Source organism: Phyllostomus discolor, chromosome 2, assembly GCF_004126475.2.
Source record: "Phyllostomus discolor isolate MPI-MPIP mPhyDis1 chromosome 2, mPhyDis1.pri.v3, whole genome shotgun sequence".
NCBI lineage: Eukaryota > Metazoa > Chordata > Mammalia > Chiroptera > Phyllostomidae > Phyllostomus > Phyllostomus discolor.
In genome coordinates, this window is record NC_040904.2 from 114380877 (window position 1) to 114401025 (window position 20149).

The window sequence follows — 20149 nt, forward strand, 5'->3', positions numbered from 1 at the left end:
ACAAAAAGGAGGTATAGTTTTGATTTATTCATATTGGACAGGTATTGTTGTGTTGACTGTTGTCATTTTTTTAGATTTGACATTCTAAGGGAAAAGGGTCAGTGCCTCAGACTAAATAGTCAGGTGTTGCATGTTTTAAAAATCCTTGCTGCACACCGGTTGAAAAGCGCTGCTCCATACTGACTGCGAAAATGAACTTGTTGGGGACTTGCAGAGGCACGCAGGAGGGACCTCTGCTGGTCCCCTCCACCCCCATTATTGGGCAGACACCCTGCGGCCTGTGGTCCGGTGCAGGAGAAGCGAGGAGAAGCAACAGTATAAAACCCACAGGGGATTCACAAAGGCTTCTTGGAAAAGTGACGTGAGGACCGTGGAATCCGTAGGAGGAAGGGAATGCGGGGAGGAACCAGTGCAATGAAAGGCTGAGTGGAGGGAAAACGTAGGGTACGATCTGCAGTGAAAAAAGCAGGAAACAGGCTCCGAGACAACGGCTGGCAGCTGGCTGCAACCTGCGATGCACCTAACAGTGGGGGTCAGAGGTCGGCTGCTTTCCCAGGGCTCTGTTGCCTAGGTGCTGAGAGAGGGCGAGGGGCGCCCGCCCCCACCCCCGCACGCACAGGTGCGGTGTTCCTCGAGCCTGGGTGGAAGCTGGCGCGCTCCCCCTCCCACCAAGGGCTGGACTGGACACCAGGGCCCCAGTCCCCACCCTGCCGCGGGTGTCCGCCCAGCCCCGGGTGAAGAGTTGGCGACCTGGGATGGGATGAGTAACTGTTGGCTGCGGGCCGCGCAGCGGGGCGGGAGCGCGCCGAGCTCTAGTAGTGCAAATCCGGCCGGAGGCCTGGGGTCGTGCCCTCGGCCGGGCGGGGCGGCACTGAGCGCGATAAAAGGGCCGTACCGCCTCGGGCCGGGCCGCCGCCTCCTCGTCTCCACTCCCGGCTGCAGCGCGCCTCGCGGGTGAGCGGGCGGCTCAGGGGCAGGAGGACCCAGGACCTCCGGGCGACGGGATGGCGGCGGCAGCGGCGTGCGCACCCCCAGCCAGGCCCAGCCTGACCTCCATCTCGTCCGGGGAGCTGCGCAGCCTGTGGACGTGCGACTGCGAGATGGCCCTGCTGCCGGTGGCCCAGCTCCTGCGCCTGCTGCCCGGCGCCCTCCAGCTGCGTGGCGACCAGCTCACGGTGCTCGGGTCCGAAGAGCCAGCGGCCGCGTTCGGGGGCTTCAACGTCTTCGGCGACGGCCTCGTGAGCCTGGACGGGCAGCTCTGCCGCCTCAGCCGCTACATCAAGAGGTGAGTGCGCCCCCCATCCCCACCCCTGGCCACCGGGTCCCGGGAGCCCCCGCTGCCCTCCCCTCCTCCTTGCCGCACGCCTAGATTCTTCTCATTGCTGAAGTCACCACGGCCCCGAAGCTCTCCCTCCCGAGGCTGTCTGCCCTTCCCCTTGACACTTGCAGCTGCGCTGGAAGTCGCCAATGGGGGCACCGGACTGGGGCGGGGGGAGTTGGAGAGGAGCGTAGGGTGACAAGGAACCCGGAGCACGTCACTGGCGGGTGATTTTCCCTTTCTGGCTCCTTAACTGGGTCAGATGAGCTCCAACTGGGGACACACCCCTCGGGGATGTTTACAGAGGACTCACATCCTGGCTTTAGGTGGGGAGTGGGGGTGAGGGGTGGGAAGGCTCAATTTAGAGCACTTCGAGCCTTATTCAGGGAGGAGACTCAGTGGAGAAGCGTGTGAAAGTACATAGTGACCCATCTTTGGCCTCCCTTAGTGTTTCAAATAAATGAATAAATAAACCACAGCTGAGAAGGGAACAGAGCCCCATGAAGTCCAACCCAGGGTCCTGTGGGTCTTCGTGTGGGCAAAAGTAAGTGTTGTGTGGGAGTGTGCTGGTGTCTTATGTTTGTGCAGAGAACTGACTGCCAGGAAGCAGGCGAGTGCAGTCTGGAGCGTGATTCAGGGATGAGTAAGCCCGCCAGCTATTACAAAGCCCGTTGCTCCTGGGAAAGACAGCGGCACTGTGCCACCCTGTGGGTAGGATGGAGCCAAGAGAGGCAAGCAAACAAAATGGCATTTAAAATGCCTTCTTCGGGCTGCTTTTCCACACAAAGAGAATGAGGGCTTTGAATGTCTGAAAAGCCATTCCCAGACAAGAATTTCTTCCTTTCTTAGGGAGAAATTGAAAATTCCAGCCCATAAGCAGGGACCTGGGAGGAACTGAATTAGCAATCAGATTTGGGAAGATTTAAAAAGAAGTTAACTAGTGCATTTGAGAACAGTATAAAAAATAAAAATGCCCAGAATTAATTGAATATACAGGTTAGGCTTTTGACAGAGCCAGCTCCCCGAGTTAGCAAACAGTGCTGCAAAATTTTAAATGATGTTGAAGCCTAGTTATTAAACTCTTGCTTTGAACGCCACCCACATAAAAGAAAATTAAGCAGCAGTGGAGCCCTGGCAGTTTAGAATCCAGAATAAATAATGGCCAGGCCACACAGACCAGGGTGCAAACAACCAACAAGTACAAGGTCTTGACTAAGCAATTGTGTGAGGATTTTTGTACTGTGGGAAAGAGCAAGGAGCACCTGAGAATAATTTGGGTGATGGAAGGAACCATCTGTCTTCCTCTCAGGAACATCCTATGGCAGGGGCTTTTGTACCTGGGTGTGCAGTCCTGAAGGATGAATGGGTGGGAACCTGGTGTGAATGGAGACAGCCTACCTGAAAGAGAGGGAACACCGAGTTGTGGGCAGCAGCGAAAGGTTTGCTTTCATGGATCAGGAGGTGCATGCATAGTCAGAATTCAGACTTCCAAAGTTGCAACTCTTCAGCTCTGCTAAATTTACCCAGTGTCTTTGGCTTTGGGGCTAGCATACAACTTCCTCTCTCAAATCACTTGCTCCAAAGTCTTTATTCCCTTCCTCCCTCCTTCCTTCCTTTCCTTTCCTTTCCTTTCCTTTCCTTTCCTTTCCTTTCCTTCCTTTCCTTTCCTTTCCTTTCCTTTCCTTTCCTTTCCTTTCCTTTCCTTTCCTCCTCCCTTCCTCCCTTCCTTCCTTCCTTCCTTCCTTCCTTCCTTCCTTCCTTCCTTCCTTCCTTCCTTCCTTCTCTCCTTCCTTCAGTAAGCTTTGACCAGTTTTACTACAAAAATATTTTGCATGACTTGCTTTTTACCTGTCTGTTCTAACATACCGTTAAAGATCACATGAGCACCTGGGTCAATGCCATCCAGTATGCATACTGTAGTGTTTCTAGCAGGCTATGCCCAGGTCAATATTATTTCCAGGGTAGTGCTAGACACCAGTTTTGGCCAACATGATAGAGTACTCTATTTTGGATTTCCTCAAGGTTGGGCAGTTGTTGGCAACAGTACCAGTTTCTGTTTGCCTTGTCTGTCATCTTTGGAGTTGGCTGTACCCCTGCGTGTACTTTCCACTTTTCATAATGAGTTGGGGCCTAGAGCGATGGACTCCAGGGACTTTTTCATCTTTGAAGCCACCACATTCCTGCCTGAGGTATGATGGCCCCCACCTAAGAGCAGCTGAGAAGGTGGCTGGGGGGTGGTTGGCTGGTCAAGAAAGCAAAGTGATGATTTTTAATCACTTTGGACTATAGAACATTGGGGTATCGTATATAGACCTTCTCCCCAGAAACTTGTAGATACACCCCATGTTGCTGACCATTCAAGTGGTTTATGACATAGTTGGAACCAGGATAAGAATCATCACTTTGCTAATTACTTTTTTTTCAATGCACAAACATTTTTTTGTGTGGGATAAGTCCACAGGATAAGCAGGATTTCTTTTCAGGGCCTCAGAAGCGTACACTGTGGTTTTCATGAGGTCCTTTCCCAAGGAACCTGAAAGGCTAAGAGCTACTGACCCTGACATTCCTATGATTTCACTTGCTCAACTGGTTTGTTTTCTGATACTTGAACATTTTTCTACATACATACCTGCTGAATAAACATAAAAAAACCTAGGGTGGTGGGAACCTTTCTGGTCAGCCCCCAGTGCTTTAACAATCCTGAGAGCTTGCTTTAAAGATATTTGTCCTGCTTTGTGGAATTGATGGCAAAACCTTTATTATTATTTTTCTTTCAAGCTCTGGATTTCCATTTGTGTTGCAGACAAAACCTGCTTAGAATACCAGGTGTAACTTGCCATTAACTATCACACACACACTTTTCTCTGTAATGTAGCCTCTGATTGAGGTGTAATGGCAAATACTGGGCAAAGAGGAGCTATAATCCCTGCTTTTCAGTGTTCTCCTAGCGTGAAAGAGGCTGCTTGGGTAATAAAAATAAGCCCAACAATAACAACAGTGGCCACTAATGTTTGCTTGAGTACCAGGAATGGTGCAGAGTGTTTCACAGCTATTATTTCACGAAAGCTTATGAAGTTGGCACTGCTGTGTCCACTTTTTGCAGATGAGAAATTAGGGTTGGCAGAAGTCAAATCCTACCTAAGTAGGATTCTGGGGAGCATGGAGCCAAGACACCTATGCAGCCTCATCTGACTACGAACATGCATGTTCATTCAGCAAACCACTTCAAATCTGCAATCATTCTGCCTTACTATAGACAGCAGCAGCTTTCTCATGAGCTTCCTGAATCTACAAAAAAATAACTGAAATTATATCAGCCAGTACTCATCTTGTATAATCAACCTAAAAGCAAAAGTCACTTTTGCTTTTTGTAAAGAAGCCACTAAAAGCAAAGAGGTGACCTGCTTCTGCCTGTGTCCCACCAGCTGTTGGATGGGTGACAGTCACACTCACCTGGAGGGCAGCTGCCAGGGGCAGAGAGTACAGGGAGTTGGAGGAGGGGACTCACAGAGGTAGGGCTGGACCATAGATTTGTGCTGGGGAAGCATCACCCCCACCCCACGATGGGACGTGCTTGGGCTCTACCTGCCAGCCCAGGTCCACCTCTCAGCATCGACCTTGACTAAGGCCAGGAGATGTGGAAGCAGTGACAGATCCACATGCAGTGGGCAGCAGTCACTCTTGCTGCTGCAGCACTCAGTGGGCTCCTGTCCTGCCTTCTTGACCAGTCCTTGGCCTTGGTCCCCATGTCTGAATCTTGGGTTTGATGACCTGCCCAGTTCTGCATCCTGTTCACAAAACACATAGTGCTCCTGAGAGGTAATTGTCATTCTGTTGAGCTGTGACTTTTATAAGAGTCAGTCTTAAGTAAGTGAGGATGGGCAGGAGGGCCAGGACCAGAAGGCCTTGGTTGGAATCCGAGTTCAGTGCTTATTGGCTCAGTGACTTGGGAAAGTTACTTTGTCTCTGTGACTCAGTTTCCTCAGCTGTGAAATGGGAATGATAATTCATCACCCTCATAGGGTTGCTGTTCAGAATGAAAATTCATAAAGTCCTTAAAATAATTATTGGTGCATGTTGCTTACTTCACAAATGTTAGCTTTTTTTTTAAAAAAAGATTTTATTATTATTTTTTTTAGAGAGGGCAGGGAGGGAGGGGGGAGGGGGAGAGAGAGAGAAACATCAATGTGCGGTTGCTGGGGGTTATGGCCTGCAACCCAGGAATGTACCCTGGCTGGGAATCGAACCTGGGACACTTTGGTTCCCAGCCCGCACTCAATCCACTGAGCTACGCCAGCCAGGGCCAAATGTTAGCTTTTATATTATTATTATTAAGCAGCCCCCAAAGCCAAATGCTTCACACATATTATGTAACCTCTTAGCTACATCACAGGGTACCTTTTGTAACCTAGATTTTACAGGTGAGGAAATAGATCTTGACACCATTAAAAGTCACAGAGATAGAATCCAAATCCACATCTGATGATTAAAAAGCTATGAGGCTTTGCTGCCTTCCCTCCTGCCTTCCTTTCTTGGGAGCCTTGCTCTGAACTTCCAGACACACTCTGGTCTACTTTTGCTTTCAGCTCACCTGATCCTTGCCACATGCCAACCTGGAGGCCTGGATGCAGCCACCCCGTTTCCCCCAAGGCCTGGCTAAGCTGTGACTCCTCTTCCTCTCCTGCATTGCCTACCCAGCGGCGGGATGTTGGGTCTGACAGAAGGATCACTCTTCCAGTGCTTGTCTCAGCTCTGTAAATGGTTCTAATTCTAGGACCCTCCTGCTTTGCTCCTTATTTAAATAACTGGGACATAAACCCATGGGGAGTGGACGCTGAATGCAGAGAACTGTGCATTCTTCCACCATTTGGGTGTTTGAACAATTAACTAGTTTGTAAGCCTTTGAGTGGGAGGGACCATGTTTTACACCAGTGTTTCCCAAACTTGAAGTAAGCACACCAGTCTCCTGGGGGTGGTGTGGATGAATGTTCCAATGGAATAAACCTGGAGAGGGGCCTGAGAATCCGCAGTTTCACAAGCTCCCACGTGACACCATTGCTGCTGGTCCAAAGGCTACACTTGAAGAAACAAGATCTTAGACAGCTATCATTTCATATTAAAATGGTGCAACTCCTTATCTGTCTCTGCAGTGAACCGTATGCTTCTTGAAAGCAAGACTATTTCCTTTCTCATCTGCGTTCCTAGTGCCTAGCACATTGTTGGTGCTTAGCAAATGTTTATTGAATGAATGAATGAATGAATTGTTCTATACACTATCACAGTGTTTCATGGCACTATGCATCAATAACTGATGGCTGAATGACTAAATGAATGAACAACTGTGGGTATTCTTGCACAGACAACATAGTGATACATCTAATTTTTTTTTTTTTTGCTTAATTTCACTACAATAGGGACGAAAGAAGAAAACTGTTTAAGAACTTAAGTGAGGCTCTGTATAAAGCTATCATGTTAACACTACAAACACAGGAAGGCTATCCTGCATGCTCCCAAGGGCAGAAGGTCCCTGAAAGCTTTTGCTAGTGTCACAGAAAAGGATTATGAACTTTCAGGCAATTTCTGGGCCTTCTACACAAGGACTATTTCAACATGTGTTTCTCTTTCTCTTCTCTTCTCTCCATTTTTTAAATGAGTGCACACACCCTTAGATGGAAGCCATAGGTTTGAATTCCCATTTTTCTTTGGGCAGTAAGTTCACATCATGCTACAGATGATGTGAACGCTGAAGAGACTTCTGAAAGAGTGAGGTATTTTAGAAGATGGGTGGTCCTGATTTGCTAGAACCAAAAATTCAGTGTTCTTTCCTGGCCCCACCTTTCAGATACTGCCTTCATTAAGCTGTGCTCTTTAGCCTTCCAGATGGAAAAGATGAGGATAGAAATTGGAGGAAGGAAGGAGAACGTCTTGCTCATTTATTCTTCAGGTACTCAGTTTGTCTTCCTTTCCTGGTAACACAGATGAAACCAGCCCTAGCTGGGTGTCAGGAGCTTAGAGAACTTCATTCACCCTGTTGCCAGCAGAGTTGGCCAGGATTACAGATACTAATCATATTTGTTGAGCATCTACTGTGGGCCCAAGTACATATGTCAACAGTACTTGCAGTATACTGAAGTGTTAAGCAGAAGGCAACACTCTTGTATCCCTTTATAGAAGAGGGCACAGGTTCAGGTGAGTGAAGTAATTTACTCAAGGTTGCAGTGGCTGTGGCTGGGGGATTGGGTTCATATACTCAGTCAGTCAACAGGAATTAGGTCTTTTCATTTCAAATCACTATGCTATCCATCCAGTGTTCTTCCTTTCAGACTTTGGATTGGAGCCAGGTGTAAGAAGTTTCAGCCAGGGGCTGGCCAAGATGGAGGCATAGGTAGAAATGCTTTGCTTCCTCGTACAACTGTAAGGATAACAACCAATTAGAAAAAACAACCAACCATAACTGCCAGAATATCAAACTTCATGGAACTCTGACAACCAAGGACTAAAGAAACACTCATTCAGATTGGTAGGAGGGGTGGAGATGGGCAGCTGGGAGGGCGGAGGGGACCCGCCGCAAGGTGGTGGACCATGTGGACAAAGAGTGGTTAGCTGACTGGGAAAATAAGACTCAAAACCTCTAGCTGTAAAACACTATGGGGGTTGCAAAGGCAGGAGAAAATCCTAGTCTCCCAGGAGAATTTATTGGAAAGTGGAGCTAGAGCAGAGCAGGCGAGCTGCATTGTTTCCTCTCTGTCCCCTCCCCCACAGGCAGCACCACAGCTCAGTAAAGAGGGTTGCCCCACCCTGCTAAATACCTAAGGCTCTGCCCCTTAACATGTAACAGGTGTCCAGCATCAAAGAAATATGGGCCAAATGAAAGAACAGATCAAAACTCCAGAAAAGGAGCCAAGCGACGAGGAGATAGACAACCTATCTGATGCAGAGTTCAAAACACTGGTAATCAGGATGCTCACAGAATTGATTGAGCTAGGTTGCAAAATGAGGAAGAAATGAAGGCTACACAAAGTGAAATAGAGAAAATTATACAGGGAACCAACAGTGAATGGAAGGAAACTGGGACTTAAATCAACAATTTGGAAAAAAATGAAGAAATAAACATCCAACTGGAACAAAATGAAGAAACAAGGATTCAAAAAAAAGATAGGTGTAGGAACATCTGGTACAATTTTTAATGTTCCAACATTTGAATCATAAGGGTGCCAGAAGGAGAAGAGGAAGAATAAGAAATTGAAAATTTATTTGAACAAATATTTAAGGAAAACTTCCCCAGTCTGACAAGGAAATAGACTCCTAGGAAGTCCAGGAAGCTCAGAGAGTCCCAAACAATTTGGACCCAAGGAAGCATGCACCGAGGCACATCATAATTACATTACCAAAGATTAAACATAAGGAGAGAATCTTAAAAGCAACAAGAGAAAAGGAGACAGTTACCTACAAAGGAGTTCCCATAAGACTACCAGCTGATTTCTCAAAAGAAATCTTGCAGGCAAGAAGGGGCTGGAAAGAAATATTCCAAGTCATGAAAGGCAAGAACCCCCATTCAAGATCACTCTATCCAGCAAAGCTATCATTTAGAATAGAAGGGCAGATAAAGTGCTTGCCAGATAAGGTCAAGTTAAAGGAGTTCATCATCACCAAGCCCTTATTAAATGAAATGTTAAAGGAACTTATCTAAGAAATAGAAGATCAAAAACTATAAGCAATAAAATGACAACAAACTCATAACTATCAACAACTGAACCTTTAAAAAACCCACACACAAACTATGCAAACAACTGGAACAAGAACAGAATGACAGAAGTGGAGATCACATGGAGAGTTGTCAGTGGGGAGCGGGAGAATGGGGAGAGGAGGTACAGGGCATAAGAAGCATAAATGGTAGGCATAAAATAGACAGGGGGAGGTTAGGAATAGTATGGGAAATAGAGAAGCCAAAGAACTTATATGTACAACCCATGGACATGAACTCGGGGCAGGGAATGCTAGAGGGTGGTGGGGTGCAGGGCGGAGAGGGGATAAAAGGGAGAAAAAATTGGGACAACTGTAATAGCATAATCAATAAAATATACTTAAAGAGTGGCAAGAAAATAGTTTCAGTCAGCATTTGGGTTGGGTGGGCCCAGGGTAAAAGCCACAAAGAAATGAGTTTGAAGGAACTATCTTTAGCTGTTTGCTTTTCTTCCTTAATTATAATGTCAGCAAATGTAATAAAATACCCAGTACACAAAAGCAGTATTTGCATTAGTAATTCAGAAATGTGCACACACCCCTAATACAGTCTAGTAAAGCTCCTCCTTAAGAACTTGGTCCTCAGTCTTTTTTTATTTTGGTGATGTACATATCCAGATTTTATAACAGCCAGTTCCAAAAGAATACTCATATTTATTTCACTGGAACTCAGGAGGTGTTTAACAATGGGACCATAACTGGGAGACTGGGAAATAGATGGTTTGAGGAGGTAGTTCTTATTTTTGCCCTGGTTTAGTAGGTAGGGATCTTGCCTCTTACCTGTGAATTCTGTTACTAGAGCTCTCATATAAGCAGCATTTCTGCACATATGAGTTACAGGGATAACTGACATGCTCTGTCATGACCTTTATAGGCCCATTAACATCCTAAATATGCCTCTAAATCATCAAAGGAAGATTAAATCATGTTGACCATAGTTTTATTATTCAGGGGATCTTATCGTATTTAGACCTTAAAAGGAAAGGATGACTCAGGTGTAGGTGCCCCATTGGTGCAGATACCAGCCCGCAGTATCCACGTCATTATGGATGAAATGAGACATTCACACAGACTACCAAATCCAGTGGAGGAAAAGGGACAGCATGGCTTTTCTCTCAAGGGGAGCAACAGCCTCGGCCTCCGCCGTGACAGGCCTTCACTGGGTTTTCTCTGCCCATTACATGATGGTCCTCATTTACTATGCACAGGTTCACTTTAGGTGGTTACCTTTTGCAGGAAACAAAGGAACCAATGCTGCTAACACATCACAGAAGAGGGATATTTGCAAATGAAAAGGCAAAAGTGGTGAAACTGGTTACACTCATCCTTGGAAGGTTTAGCATGGATTTTAGGAAGTTACTTTGCAGTAAGTGTTTGCTACAAATCAGAGTGAGGGAGTTTTAGCAAAAAGCAAGAGTCATGGTGGCCTAGGTACATTGCAGGCCTGATTCCCCACGGGAGAACCTATCCGTGGGCATGGGTCCTGTGCATCTCCGAGTGGTAGCTGGGCCCACACCATGCAGAAGTTCTACACTGCATTAAAGGCAGTATGTGGCTATCAGAAGACCCCATCAGCCCTCTTTTCTAAGCACCTCAAATAGCAGCCCTGTGAGCCCCAGAGCATTCTAGAAAGTCTACCACAGAATTCTGGAGCAAAGTGGCTATTTTCACACCCAGTGATCATTTCTCAGTTGAAATTTTTATCTTTTTCCTACCGATGACACCTTGAATTGAATGTCAATCAATTGTACAGGCAGAGGCAAGGATTGTCATTTGTGTCATCAGAATAGTAATCAAAACTACAGATTTTCTGGCTACATTGGAGAATGACAATCAGACCGTGGATGTTAGGAGAGCAGAGGAGTCACTCGGAGGGAAATATGACATGCTTAAGTGACTATCAGTTAACTCTGTGATAAACAAGGGGGGAGACTGTGAAAATCCACCTTGGATGGCTCACAGGTGGCACCTGACTCCTGCCCTGATATCATGCATCTATCTTTCTGACGTTTAGTCCACTCAGTCTTGCCCATTTCCTCTATTGCTACAGGAGTTTCCTTCCCCCTTTCTCCCTATGCATCTTTCCCCTCACACCCTCCCAACCCCCAACCACAGCCCTCACCTGCCTCTCCTCTTCTAAGGCTGCTCTTGCCTGCCAGGCCAGGTCCTTGGTAGCCGAATAGATGGATGGCAGAGGGTGGGAGAGAGCCCTGGTGTTCCCCATGCGCATTCCCTAGGCCCCAAGCTCCTCAGATGTGATAAGGCCCATGTGAATGCCTACCAGGTATCCCGCAGTCTTAGCTACTCAGAGTGTGGTCAAATGAGTGAGAGCAAGTGAACCAGCAATGATGGCCCCTTTCTCTTTCCTTCTCCTTTGCTTCCTTTCTGCAGTACCTTTTGACAGTTGGTCAATTGAAACAAAGAAGAACAGGATAATTCTGTCTCTGTTGATATGGAATACAAGTGTCTCTCCTTCAGGTGCCTCACCTCATCCCATTTTCCTTCCACACTGTTCTGTGAAGGTGAGGGCAGGGGGCAGACAGAGAAAGAGCCATACAAAATCCCTGGTCTGCATCTCACACCCAGTCCGACCCCTTATTGCTCCCCAGGTCCCTCAGCCCTTTTCCACTCCCACTTTCTTCTACCCTAATCCTGTACTTCTCACCAACACCCCTGAACATCAACACCCACTCCCCCTTTCCTCCTGTGTGTGTCCCAGCCACCTGACCACCACCCATGCCAATGGGCTGAGAGGTGGAGACTGTGTTAAAAGCCCGGTGAATCAGAAGGCAGGAAGCATTTTAGAGTCTCCATCAGGGGTTAGGTTTTAAAAGCTCTCAAAAATCAGGTCTGACAAGCCCAGAAAAAAAGATAATAACATGTTTGTAAGAAACCAAGATGGGAGACAGATAAGTGGAAGCTGTGTTTTTCTGACTCAGGGGTAGGTATTCTCCCAGGTGCTCTTGACCCATGTCATGGTCAGGGTCTTGTGCACTGGCCCCTCTAAGTGGCTTGTGGGTCGTAGGTGAGAAGGGGGAGGCTGCGAGGACTATGGTGCCACTGCTCCTGGCTGCTAGGAGCTCTCCAGGGCTGTGATTTTCATGTCAGGCACTGAAGGACAACAAGCCAGAGAGAAACACTGGAGCTGTCTCTGCCTTTGACTAGGTGTCAGAAGCAGACACAGCGCAGTGTAGCAAAAGCAGCCCACTCTGTCGCTATGATGGCCATTCGGTTGGCACATATGTCTCCATAGCTGGGCCACCTGTGGACCCAGCTCCATGGTGGTAAAGAGAGACTGGGGCAGTGTGTCCTCCGGCCTGCTGGACCGGGTGCCATTTAGACTGCCTACCTCCTCGTGGCATAGAGCTTGGGTTTGGTTAGAAAATTAGCCGTCTTGGCGGAAACTAATTTACATTTAGATCAGCCTTTTTTTTCAAATCAACAATGTAGGTAGAAGCCTAGAAAGACAGCCTGGAAAATTTGTAGAGTACAGAGAGAAAGCTGCCATACTAGATGACAGAGTTAAAATGTAAAAGCTCTTCTCAGGCTCGACTAAATGAATGGAAACCAAGGGAGTTAAATTAATGGGACCCCGGGCAGAAGTCTACCATTAGTTGTTTTTCTTTAATTATACAAGCTCAGGGTCAGGGTGATATGAATTAGTTCATATCAGTATTGGTTTATGTGTAATCTGTGGAGGGGGCTGGGTTTATTTTGGAATTAGAGAAGGGAAGAAGGAAGAAGGAAGATTGTAAACCCACTAGTAACATGGATGACTGCACTGGGGAAGACCCACTAATTCCACTTACTGAGTGTAATTCGTTCTCAACCCAGACAGGCATAGAACTCTGGTGGCTTCAAATGAATTCTTACAGCCCCAGAAATAGGTGGTACTGGTTATTATCTCAGAGCCAGGTGCTGGTGTCAGGCCACCCCAATGACCAGGACCACCTTTGGGTTACACGTTGATCTGAGGCTGACCTGCAGAGAGGGAGAGAGAGTGAGCAAGCTTTATTTTACAGGATACAAAATATGGTTGCCTCTGCCAGGACATATTTTAGAGGACTTCTATCAAAGGGACTATGGATGTGGCAGGCACCTATCGAGACATCCCCTTCCTTAGATGGGTGGGTACATACATTTGCATCTGTATCTCCTTTTTTTTCATAGATATGTGGAACTGACCAACTACTGCGATTATAAAGACTACCGGGAAATGATACTGAGTAAACCGATGCTGTTCTTTATTAATGTACAGACCAGAAAAGACACCTCAAAAGGTCAGTCTCTAAATATTTTGGTTTGGTTGTGTCTTGCTGGGCTTTTCGATTGAGACGTGCTGATGATGTAGAACTTGGGTGTAGAGGTGGCAGGGTGGGTGTCGGCATGTGACAAGGCTGGAGCACGAAGCCTGCTGTGTCAAGCCATCTGAAGCACAGCACAAACCTGAAGACTAAACCCTACGTGAGCCTGGAGCAGTAGCCATCTGTCTCTGAGTTTTCTTTCATACTTCTTATCAAGGCAGAGAGCAATTTGATGTTCTGAGCCTGCAGTGGTTGCAAAAATGACTGGAGTGGTGAAGATGATGGTATGGAATACTGTCTGCCATGTAGGAGACACTTAGGTGTTCCAGGTCTGCTCTGACATCAGCTGGCACACAGCCCTGCAGGGCTTCATGCCATTCAGTTGGGAACATTTTTAGCATGAAAGTATGTACTGTTAAAAATTCTTCTGTGACCAACTCAGGCAAACTAGGATGCATGGTCATCCTACCTGGGAGGCACAGAAACTGTCCCCATTTTACAGATGAGAAAATGAAGATAAAATAAGTATCTATAGATGCTTTTATGTCTCATGCTATTATATTAGAATTTCAGTCTTAGAAATGTCTCTTTATGGTTTCTTTCAAGAAATCAGACTGACTATTAACAGCTACATTAACTCAAATTCCACATGGACATAATGACAGAAATAGAATTTCTGAAACTCACTTCCAAATAACATTCTTAAAGTGAGCCCAAGGTAATAAAGGATCTACAAATTTCAACGAAACTTCCTCAAACATTCAATCTCCTCTAGGTTCCTGGGGCCATTTCTCTGTTCATTTCAATCAGAGTCACTCAGATTTTCTGCTCACTTCATAATTCAAAGTTAAGAGGGGCCGGGAACAGAACACACAGTAACTAGCAACATTCATTGGAACATCTGAGCCCCTGATGTTATTTGGCTTCATGATGGCCAGGAATCCAGAGAGTTCTCTAGGGACAAAATTCACAGGTGTATTAAGTACACCTCCTGGTCCATCTCTCAGGGGGAATCTGAGGTAAGAATAAGAGACCTCTCCACTTTAACATTTTAATGAGAGTGAAGGGAGTGGCACGAGGAGGTACATGTGGGTGGCCTCCAAAAGGTGCATAGCTGTGTGACTATTGTGAAAGGAGGCACAGAAACCTGGCTCCAGTTCACTGTGAAAAAAGCCACAAACTATAGAAATTCTGATACAAAAACTTAATTAAAATGGTAAAGTTTGAATTATGAAAATTGTGATTAAGGTAACATGATGTTTGGCCTTGCTGCTATTGTAAACAGTACTTTTATACAATACAAATTAGAAAAAGCCACCATTAACTTACAATTTACTGTTATCCCCAGAAGTTTGTCATAATAAATATACAAGTAGTCAAGGTCTGTGAATGTAAAAGGCATCCCTCAGGGCTGTGCTGGCTGCACAGCTGTGGCATGTGTGGGCCCTGAGTGTGCAAGAAGCCTGAAGGTCCTGGCTTGGTTTGTGTAAAAGTTAATTCAAGGTATAAAATTGTTCCCTTGGTTTGTTATATCTCATCTCAAAGAGGGTACAGATTAGTTTATATCTAAAGTGCTGAGAAAATAATTTGGGAGAAAGACAGGGGTAGGAAAACCAAGATGAATAAGGCCAGTGCAAAAGTCAGTTCAAAATGTGTTCCTAAAGGATGTGACACTGTATTGGTGGACCACAGGCTTGGTGCTCAAGGCTAAGGCCAAATGTTGAGTTCTCAAAATTGCCTAATGGCTGGTCCATGGTGTTTAAAAGAGGCTAACAATCTTTCGGGTTGGCCAAAAACTTTGTGTGTTTTTTGGTGAGATGGCTCTACTAGTGCTGAGTTGTCTTTAATTTTATTTGAAACAATTTTATTAGATTGCATTGTGACAGCTGTCATATCAGCATACATTTAAAAAACTTACCAAAGTTAGTGAATTTTGAGTAGACATTCTAATATTGAAGATGGAAGAAAATACACATTTTCAGCATATTATGCTTTATTATTTCAAGAAAGGTAAAAATGCAACTGAAATGCATGAAAAGATTTGTGCAGTGTCTGAAGAAGGTTATGTGACAAATAAAATGTGTCAAAAGTGGTTTGTGAAGTTTTGTACTGGGAATTTCTTGATGGATGATGCTCTACTGTCCGGTAGACCAGTTGAAGTTGATAGAGATCAAACTGAAACATTAATTGAGAATAATCAATGTTATACCACACAGGAGATAGCTGACATACTTAAAATATCCAAATCAGTAAAGTTATTGGTGAACATGAAAAATGTGTCTTTTATTTTACAGAAAAAACTGAACAGACTTTTTGGCCAGTCCAATATGTTATGTGTCTCCCTAGAAGAAGCACTTGAGAAATTAAGGGGTTTCTGGGAGCTGAAAAGTTAAGGGGTTGTTGGTTAATAGTATTTCAGATTTCCTAATGAGTGAACAACTTTCCCTTTGTTTAGACTGTATAGAATTGGACAGAATTGGATTTAAGAGCTCACCAAAAAAACAAACAACAACAAAAACCCAGCTGTGCCAGGACACAGACATGGTATAATTTCAGCAACCAGAGGGACTTTTTCCTCCCACTGGGAATTGTTGGGGCATGGAGGAGAGTACATGTCAAATCGCCTTGACCCTTAGCACTCCAGGCCAGCCCTTTGACAGAATGAAAGCCAGTCCCTGGGGAGGAAGTGTTGGGGGAGGGGAGGCATGGAGCAGCTTTCCTTCCCTGGACTTGGCTGAAGTTTTGCTTTGCAAAGGAAGACATGTTGGTGACAGCAAGGCAGAGGCATGAAAATGGGCTGGCCTGCATTTCTCACTTAGCTTCCTCTGCTGCATACACAGGCAGAGGCTCAGTTCTCCCCTCTGATGGAACAGGACTTCCAACTTCCAGTTTCCCAGACAAGAGCAGCAAAATGCAGCCTTGGGGTCCTGCTTCCTTCACATATGCAAAAATCTCAGAAATGTTTCTAGAAATCTGGTGAGGCTTTGCAGTGAGGGAGGCTAAAAATGAATGAAATCTGCAAGTAAGATGGGAATCACTACTTTGTCACGCACGCACACTTCTCTTTCGAATTCTGCTTCCAAATTTGTAGAAAGAACATATGCCTTCCTTGTGAACACGAGGCACCCCAAGATAAGAAGACAGATAGAGCAAGGGATGAACATGGTCATTTCCTCAGTGATTGGAGAAAGCTACCGGCTCCAGGTAAGTGTGAGCCTGTCTGAATCCAGGATGGCGGCCAAACACGGAAGGTTTCAAGCGGTTTCTGTACGGCTGAGTCCTGGGAGCTCAGCTCTAACTTAGCTGTATCCAGACACAGATGTTTGCTGTTGCTTCATCATTGCTGCCAATAAAATGGGCGGAGTTTCCAGGAACTTATTAGAAATGGGATAATAATGAATGTCACCTTGACCAAACACTCCACGGTCTGTAGATATAACATGATGCAAATGCATAGGTCTGTTTTAAAAAAGTTAAGGCAACTGTTTAAAAGTATCTGTCTGAATGAAAGAGAAATAAGGGGTGTGACATTTTGGACATTTGGGCAGTTGTTATTTCTGTAATATAATTCTGTGGTAACATAGAATTCTAGGATGTAACATTATTCTTATATACATGAAATTCATCACATTTCTCTTTCAGTTTGATTTTCAAGAGGCAGTGAAGAATTTTTTCCCTTTGGGAAATGAAGTGGTTAATGGAGAAAATTTGAGCTTTGCCTATGAGTTCAAAGCCGATGCATTATTTGATTTCTTCTATTGGCTTGGGCTCAGCAATTCCACTGTACAAGTGAATGGAAAAGTTCTGAATTTGTCAAGTTCAAGTCCAGAAAAGAAGGAGACAATTAAACTATTTCTGGAAAAAATGAGTGAACCACTGATCCGAAGGAGCAGTTTCTCTGACCGAAAATTCAGTGTAACTTCCAGAGGTATGTTAAAAATTCTCATAGTTAAATAAAAGCATAAAATAGTATAATGAGAGAGGAGAGCCAATGAATGGAAAAGATAAGGCCTCTTGATAAGGGGGAAATATAATATACTACATTATTCAGAAAGTAAGAAGTGAGACTACCAAAAAGAAATATAGTGACTTTTCCTTTTGGGCCCCTTAAAGTTTTCTGACATAGAAGCTACCTACATTGTGCAGCATACCCAGAAAATAATTTTAAAATATATTATTAATTTAAATACATATTAATGCTCATTTGAATTGTATTAACATTTACTTAAGTATTATGAAAGAATTATGCTTCCGTGATGTGCATATTCTGTACAACAGAATGTGAACAGAAAGAAGTGTCAGTTGCAGGAGGTGCGTGCAATGGCTGATCGGTATCAATGCTATGTCAGCAAAAACAGGCAGGGTTCTCCAGAGTTTGTAAGACCACAGAATAACTCCTGAGAATGTTTCACTGAACAAACTCAATATTATATATTGGTGCCTTCTGGGAGACTCGTGAGACTGGTGTGGCAGAGCTGATGGCACCTGCCCATCACATCCTCTCTGAGCCTCTCTGTTCTCTCTGTTTTGTGCCAGCTGGCTGGAAAGCAACTTCCTTGAATCAGGATTTTTGCTGCTAATTCCAACAAACAAACAAACAAACAAACAAACAAAAACACCAGTCTCTGTGAACTGACAGTTTTCAAAGAGTTCAAATGTAAAATACAGTCTTCAATTAATTGTATTTAATAAGTTGCTTTCTTCCAATGTTTATAGCAAAAATGTTTACTCTAGCTATTTCTTACCTTGGAAGTAGCCCCTCTGTCACTCTGTCTCTCCCTCTGTCTCCCTCATCCCCTCCCTCTTTCCCTCTCCTTTCTCCCTCCTCCTTATATATCTCTCCCTCTTCCTCCTCTCCTTTCCTACCCTCTCTCCCTCTCCCCCTCATTCCATGTTGCTTTAGCTTTCTCTGTCTGGATGTTCCTTACAAAGATTCCTCTGCGCTCTGCTCCTTTGCAGCCATTTGGAGGAGGCGTGTTATACGCTGATCCTTTTGGGGGAAGATGAGCTTGTCTGGTTGTGGCAGTCCTGGATGCCTGGTCTTTCCTTTGACATCCCTTCAGCCTCATCCACTGACCATAGCAGCTTGGGCAGGGTTTTGCTGTTTCAGCATCGCTCACCCTCTGTCCTGTGGCTGCACAGGGTGTCCACTGCCATTCTGGGGATACCAGGGACATGTGAAGTTGGGCAATGCTTCCTTAAAATTAACTGAGCCAGCCCTGGGACCACTTCCACTCCAGAGCAGTGGAGAAGCTTTCTTCAAGGCTGACCAGAGTCATTATGCTTGGCAGAGGGCACAGCCAAGGTGCCCAGTGGCCCTGGCAGTTGTGCCCAGCCTGGCCTCCATGGCGTGCTCCATTAGCCCAGCTCCTCCTCCTTCTCAAAACCCAACCTTTGTCCTGGGCTGTCCCAATTGTGGGCCTTTTGAGAAAGGGTTTGTGGAACTTAGTGCAAATCTACTCCAGCCTGGAAAAGCAAATGATACCCCATGTCCTTCTGGTAAACAAAGCGCTACCCATTTCTATTGAGCTTTTGAGCATTTCTGAGGAGGCCAGGGTTCTCTCTTTAGTATTAAAATGGTTCATTGTCTTTTGTGAGTTGTAAAGGCACTGAGGGATTCCTTCTGGTTTCCAGTGATGGTAAAAATGCCCAATTTACATCTTTCAGGTTCAATAGATGAGGTTTTTAACTGCAGTCTGTCACCAAGATCATCTTTGATGGAGCCCCTTTTGGCAGAATTACCATTTCCAAGGGTTCTGGAATCTGAAGAGACACCTAACCAGTTTCTCTGATTGGACGGGACCTGTTCTAGTTCCTCCTGCACTCCAGGCTTACTGAAGGTTGAGGGGAGTTGGGGGGTGGGATGAGCTGGGGGGCAGGCCTTCCACCTACTGGTCCACCCTTTGCTCCTTGGAGTGCCTCCTTTCCCTGTTCTGTGGGTGCCTCCCCAGCCGGCCCCACGCAGCTGACTTCAGGATGGGAGGGCCCTGGCCTCATGGCTGGGACAGCCCCTCCTTTGAGCACTTCTCCAAAGAGGCAGAGAGACTGGCAGGGTCCTGAGTGCTTCATGTGCGACCTTGGCACCCTGGGAGTTTCCCTGGCAACTTCTGTGGGACCAGTCTGACTTGGGTGTTGACGATGATGCTTCATAAATTGGGGTTTAGTCCTCTGCTTGAGACACCCTTGTCTGAACTCAAACTCAAGCCAGCTCAGGGTGAGCTGTGCTATTCTCTTGCAAACCTGGCGGGCAAAAAGCCTATGACAGCTTTCACTGGAAGACACATGTGTTTCTCATCCTGCCTTTAGCAGAAGCATTCCAGGTAAGGTTTGCTGGGGGGTTGGCCAGCTTGGTAGGATGGCACCCCCGCCACTCACTGCCTAAAATTTGAACTCCCTTGGCCTCCCTCTTAACAAAGTGTAGAAAGAGGCCAGGGGATGTGCACACAGTGACAGGAGGAGGATCATGATCATGGCAGTGTCCTCTTGACTGAAAGCACATTATATCAGTTGGGTAGTTTTTTACTTTCTTATTGAATTTATTGGGGTGACATTAGTTAATAAAATTATATAGGTTTCAGGGGTATAATTCTACAATACATCACCTGTATATTGTATTGAGTGTTTACCACCCCAAGTCAAGTCTCCTTCTGTCACCATTTATGCCCCCACACCAGTTGGTTTTTTTAAATAAGCTTTTAGCAACCCTAACACTAAAAACAAAATAGAAAAAAGCTATACAACATTACCACAATACATTGTTACATCAATGCATTTTTTTACTTCA

At 45.5% G+C, this 20149-nt stretch overlaps 1 protein-coding gene and 1 long non-coding RNA gene across 2 annotated transcripts; one reads left to right on the forward strand and one right to left on the reverse strand.

Moving 5' to 3' along the window:
* Nucleotides 1-632: 632 nt before the first annotated feature.
* On the forward strand, nt 633-19915 carry MEDAG (mesenteric estrogen dependent adipogenesis). The gene is made up of 5 exons (XM_028533151.2): nt 633-1285; nt 13232-13341; nt 16457-16569; nt 17008-17293; nt 19033-19915. Exons 1-5 carry the CDS (start codon nt 1005-1007, stop codon nt 19155-19157), a joined length of 915 nt encoding a protein of 304 aa, XP_028388952.1. The 5' UTR covers nt 633-1004; the 3' UTR covers nt 19158-19915.
* Nucleotides 19662-20129, reverse strand: LOC118498942. Its single transcript, XR_004901431.1, has 2 exons — nt 19992-20129; nt 19662-19953 (listed from the first exon to the last, which is right to left on the reverse strand). It is a non-coding gene; the product is annotated as an uncharacterized LOC118498942 (long non-coding RNA).
* Nucleotides 20130-20149: the final 20 nt, after the last annotated feature.

What these genes read in the sequence shown, in the direction of transcription:
- MEDAG (XM_028533151.2), top strand. Translation starts at nt 1,005, where the DNA reads ATGGCGGCGGCAGCGGCGTGCGCACCCCCAGCCAGGCCCAGCCTGACC. An exon ending in CAGAAAAGACACCTCAAAAG is followed by an intron (nt 13,342 to 16,456) that starts GTCAGTCTCTAA and finishes CCAAATTTGTAG; the next exon opens with AAAGAACATATGCCTTCCTT. An exon ending in GAGAAAGCTACCGGCTCCAG is followed by an intron (nt 16,570 to 17,007) that starts GTAAGTGTGAGC and finishes TTTCTCTTTCAG; the next exon opens with TTTGATTTTCAAGAGGCAGT.